The sequence below is a fragment of the Arachis ipaensis genome, chromosome B04 (assembly GCF_000816755.2).
Source record: "Arachis ipaensis cultivar K30076 chromosome B04, Araip1.1, whole genome shotgun sequence".
Lineage (NCBI taxonomy): Eukaryota > Viridiplantae > Streptophyta > Magnoliopsida > Fabales > Fabaceae > Arachis > Arachis ipaensis.
The window spans coordinates 2,649,618-2,654,546 of NC_029788.2; the positions used below are offsets into that span (position 1 = coordinate 2,649,618).

General features: G+C 37.1%; 1 protein-coding gene across 2 annotated transcripts in view; it reads left to right on the forward strand.

Annotated features, from left to right (window-relative positions):
- The window catches only part of LOC107638236 (histidine--tRNA ligase, cytoplasmic), a 5,923-nt gene continuing 1,832 nt past the window's right edge, over nucleotides 839-4,929 (forward strand). Inside the window, exons 1-7 of one of the 2 annotated variants that reach the window (XM_021120439.1) lie at nucleotides 839-854; nucleotides 1,062-2,485; nucleotides 2,811-2,990; nucleotides 3,166-3,423; nucleotides 3,928-4,062; nucleotides 4,167-4,448; nucleotides 4,651-4,791. In XM_021120439.1, coding sequence (XP_020976098.1) covers nucleotides 1,154-2,485; nucleotides 2,811-2,990; nucleotides 3,166-3,423; nucleotides 3,928-4,062; nucleotides 4,167-4,448; nucleotides 4,651-4,791 — 2,328 coding nt within the window. In that variant the 5' untranslated portion in view covers nucleotides 839-854; nucleotides 1,062-1,153. Of the gene's footprint in view, nucleotides 977-1,061; nucleotides 2,486-2,810; nucleotides 2,991-3,165; nucleotides 3,424-3,927; nucleotides 4,063-4,166; nucleotides 4,449-4,650; nucleotides 4,792-4,929 lie in introns of both variants that reach the window. The other variant, XM_016341399.2, reaches the window with a different exon arrangement.

Sequence of the window (4,929 nt, forward strand, 5' to 3'; positions counted from 1 at the left end):
TTTTTATCAGAATAAATATAAAATATATTAATTTAATATTTTTAAACATAATATCTCTGACTATGCTACTAAACAAACGTAGTATAATATACCAAGAAGTTAACAATATTATATATATAATATAAATATTTTAGTCATTTTTTATAATAGAGTTATTGTAGTTATTTTCTATAAAAAAATATTAATTTAGATCGGTTCAAGATTTGATTTATCAATTTTTTGGCCAAATTAATTTGTTTGATCTAATTTTATAAAAAATAACACAGTTTAATTAATTATATATATTAAATTTTAATTAATAAAAATATTATACATGTAAATACTGGTCTAACGCAATGTCTCCTGCATCGTTTACTAGCTTCCCGTTTACCAAATTGGTCGCACAGTGACATGTATGGAAAATGCTCGCTCTGTAGGGATTTAAATAAGGTGAATGCTATGGTATTTAAAAAGTGGTGTCTATTTACTAAAAAAAGTTAAAAAATAGTATTTAATTTAAAAGATATAACAATAAATAATTTTAAAAAAATCAAAATTTACTACAAAAAAATAAGTTAGACAAAATTTAGACTCTAACTCTAGACACCATAGAATTGGCCTTTAAATAATCCTCTCCAGTCAAACCATGCAGGAGTTTTTTATATTCTTGGTGAGCTCAATAATCTCATTAAGGCAGTAATCTTTTTCCCAATAACCAAGTGTATATATATAACCTAGAGTTTTGTCCTGCGAAAAGACTACCTAGATTAGATCTTAGGCTAGCATAATATAAACAAAATCCTATCTCTCAAGGAATACCCTTTACAATTACAAGGATTACTTCAATAGAGAAAAAAGTGTGACTGTCATAACTGGTACATTGTTATTCGTTATTGACCCTGATCAAAGCAAAACATGCTTTGTTGAATGTTAACAGGGTTCACAAACACTATCAACGTTCTCTCATTTAACTTTCGTGGATGCTTTATGAATTTCGGTGGTGTTCTAATTTTAGTTTTAATATGATAATTTTGGTTTAGTGTTCCCACTTCTCAGTTTTTATTTTATTTTTTGTGAAACAGAAGGTGGAATTGACGAAAAACCCAAACCCCTAAAACAGTAAAACCCTGCTTCCGTTGTCTCAAGTCTCAACCAGTTTCACCCTCCACCACTCATGGCTGAGCTCTGTACCGTTACACTCGGCGGCAAGGGCTCCTCCTTCTCCTCCTCCACCATCTCCGCCGTCGCCGCCAGCCTCGCCCATGTCCGCATCGACACATCCGCCCTCGACAGGCTCTCCGCCTCATCGTCCTCCGCAACGCCGTCGTTGAAGCACACCATCGCAATCCCTAGCTTCCTCTCCCTCTCGGAAACCAGAGCCTTCCTCCTCGTACTTCTCAACAAGCTCCTCCTCACTTCGTCCTCTTCCATTCGCGCCGACCTTCTTTTTCTCATTTCCGAATCCCTCAATTCCAACCCCAACACCTTCCGATTCGAAAACCTCCAAGTCACAGAAGACGAGTTGCTCGTTCTCAACAACGCTTCTTCGGCATTGCTTGGAGTTTCAGCTATTTTGGACCACCAATCCGCCGCATTGACGTCCTTCTCCGATGTCGCCGCTGCACTGTCCTGTGAGGCCTCGAAAGCCGACGTGACCGCCTTCAATTTGATGGATTCCGGTGATGGTCATACCTCCAAGGAGGAAGTCGGAGTCGCCAGTGATATGAGGGTTCTGCTTAACGGATCCAAGCTGGTGGGAAAGGAGAAGATTGGATCGGTTGCCAAGGTTCCAAAGATTCATGGAACTTTGAGGGAGCAGGTTAAATTGGTGCATTTGAAGATGCGAGTTGAGTTGAATTCGGGTTTTAAATTGGCTGAAATTCAGGCTGGTAGTGATGGAACTGAGCAATCTGTCTCCACTGTGCTATTGTCATTGGCAGCGGCATTGAGGGAACTTGGTGAGTGTAGTTTTCTGCGTGCTAAGAATAATTTGTTGTCAATAAGCAGTGATGATTTGAAATCGAGCATAGGCGAGATGTTTGGAAAGGAATGCCCCACTGATGCTAGCTTAGGCAGTGGTTTTAATGCGGCTTTGGGCTTGGTTTTCGAAAAGGACTACGTTAGATTTGCACACGAAGTCAACGTGCTTTTGGGGTCTGTTTGGAAGATTGTGGCGTGGGAACTTGTGACTGCCTTTGCTGTACTTGAAGGTACGGAGCTGAATGAAAAGTTTCAAGGGGTTCAGGGCAATGCAGAGAATTCAAAAGCAGACAAGAAGAAGAAGAAGGTTATTTTGGGCAAAGGAACTAGTTTGATTTTGCCATTGATTAAGGACGCGTTGCAGAGTAAAAGAGAAGCTGCTGTTCAAAAATCAGGGTTAGAGACGATGGTGGGAAACTTTCTATTGTTTTTGGATTCAGCTGAACCTGAGTTTAATGGATTTTTATTGAAGGTAAAGGATATTGTGGAAAGCAATGAAAGTAGAAGATTGCCAAAGATTCCAAAGGTAATTCTCTAAATGTACTTGTCAAGCTTACATATGTAATCTACTTAATTCGTATCAAATGCATTTGAGCACTTTTATGTGTGTTAATCATCGAAAGAGTAGACTGCTTGAGCTTGAGCTTGAGCTTACAAGGGGTGAAGCTATAAATAACATATATTCTAATTCCAATGGCTTGTGTTGCTGAGCTATTATTCATTTGTCTACTTTTATCTTTTTGGCCTTTGGTGCTGCTGTCTACAGATAATGGAATTGTTCTGTGTTTGCATCTGTTCCCACATGGGATGTGTTTTAGTCTTTCCTTGAGTATTGCAATACAAAATTTCAGGGAACTCGTGATTTCGCCAAAGAACAAATGACAATTAGAAAGAAGGCATTTTCAATAATAGAACAAGTTTTTGAGAGACATGGTGCCACAGCTTTGGATACCCCTGTTTTTGAGTTGCGAGAAACTCTAATGGGGAAGTATGGAGAAGATTCAAAGTTGATTTATGATCTTGCTGATCAGGTACATATATTTATTGCTGGTTTCATTTATAATCTTGCTTCTATATTTGATGACGTTCATATTTTATTTATCCTGACTTTGCTTCCATATGACTTTTATGTAGGTTATCTGTAAGATTGGTTTCTTCTTTTTCAAAGTTTATTTCATGCTAACTTGTAATCGACTTGTTTGACAGGGTGGGGAACTTTGTTCGTTGAGGTATGACTTGACAGTTCCATTTGCTAGGTTTATGGCCATGAATGGTCTGACATCTTTAAAAAGATATCAAATAGCTAAGGTCTACAGAAGAGACAATCCATCAAAGGGAAGATACCGTGAATTTTACCAATGTGACTTTGATATTGCTGGACCCTCTGAAAAAATGGCTCCAGACTTTGAGGTTGTTAGAGTTTTGACTGAATTGCTTGATGAGCTTGACGTTGGGGAATATGAGGTAAATATTTGTGTCATTTATTATGTAGACACAATATTCTTATGTTGTAGGACCGTCTTCTGTGCTCATAATTTGACATTGAGATCAAACATCATGAATTGTCAATACTTTTTGAAGAGTGGTTAGCAATGCAACAAATCTGAATTATACCCCTAGAAAATGTGCTAATTCTTGGGCTTATGTTTTGGTCCAGGATTTTTATTTAATATGTTCTGTGCTTACGGGCTTCGTTTTCCTTCAAAGTGCAATTGTTAACCCCCATTGTTATCAGAATATCAGTTCCTTTCTATGCCACTTAATCAATGATCAAACTACATGGAAGTTGATGTGGTCTTTGCTCAACCCAACTTTTGTGCTATATTTTACCTTTTTAATCCCAATCATTCCTTTGGATGTGACCGGCAATTGACTGTGGTTCTTGAAACTCTGTTGATTAATGTGTTCAGATTATGCAGTATATTTTGGTATGTGACTTTTTTCTTGTAACCATCGTATGTTTTGCAGATAAAGTTGAATCATAGGAAGTTACTGGATGGCATGATGCAAATTTGTGGAGTCCCGCCTGAGAAGTTTAGGACTATATGCTCAAGCATTGACAAGTTAGACAAACAGTCTTTTGAACAGATAAGAAAAGAAATGGTGAGACATATGCTTCTTCTTGTGGTTATTCGTATTTAGTATTTGCTTTTCTTCTAGTGCTGATAACTTACATAGGGTGAGTTTAGTATGCTGTCATGCTGCAGGTGGAAGAGAAAGGATTAACTGCTGAGACTGCAGATAGAATTGAAACTTATGTGAAAGAAAGAGGATCACCTTTAGCGTTATTATCTAAACTTAAACAAGAGGGCAGTGCTTTCTTAGAAGATGCTGGATCTGCTGATGCATTGAATGACCTGGAAGTTTTATTTAAAGCTCTGGATAAATCAAAATGCATTGATAAAGTGGTTTTTGACTTAAGTCTTGCTAGGGGCTTGGATTATTATACTGGAGTTATATACGAAGCTGTTTTTAAAGGGGGTGCTCAGGTAATGCATATGTCTTATATGTCTTCCATTTTGAATGTTTGAACTTTAGTAACATTAACGGGTAATCTTTTATTCTCGAAAATACCTCTATGTTGAATTTAGTCTTATGATAGTCATATTTGTGTATGCACACTTTTTTGTTCATCTACATAAGTTTTATTTGAATCTCTCTCGTATTTTGGGATTTATGGTTTTTCCACAGGTTGGTTCAATTGCTGCTGGTGGTCGATATGATAACTTGATAGGAATGTTTGGCTCAAAGCAAGTTCCAGCAGTTGGTGTAAGTCTTGGAATTGAGAGAGTATTTGCGATAATGGAGCAACAGCAGAAGGATCAGAACCAGGTAAAAGTCATAATGCTTGATAAGTAACTTCATTGGCTGTATATGTTAAATATATATAATTATTGATTCTTCTGAGCATGGAATATCATTTTGAAACCAATTTTGTTACAACATTCAGTGAACATTGATGCTATACCT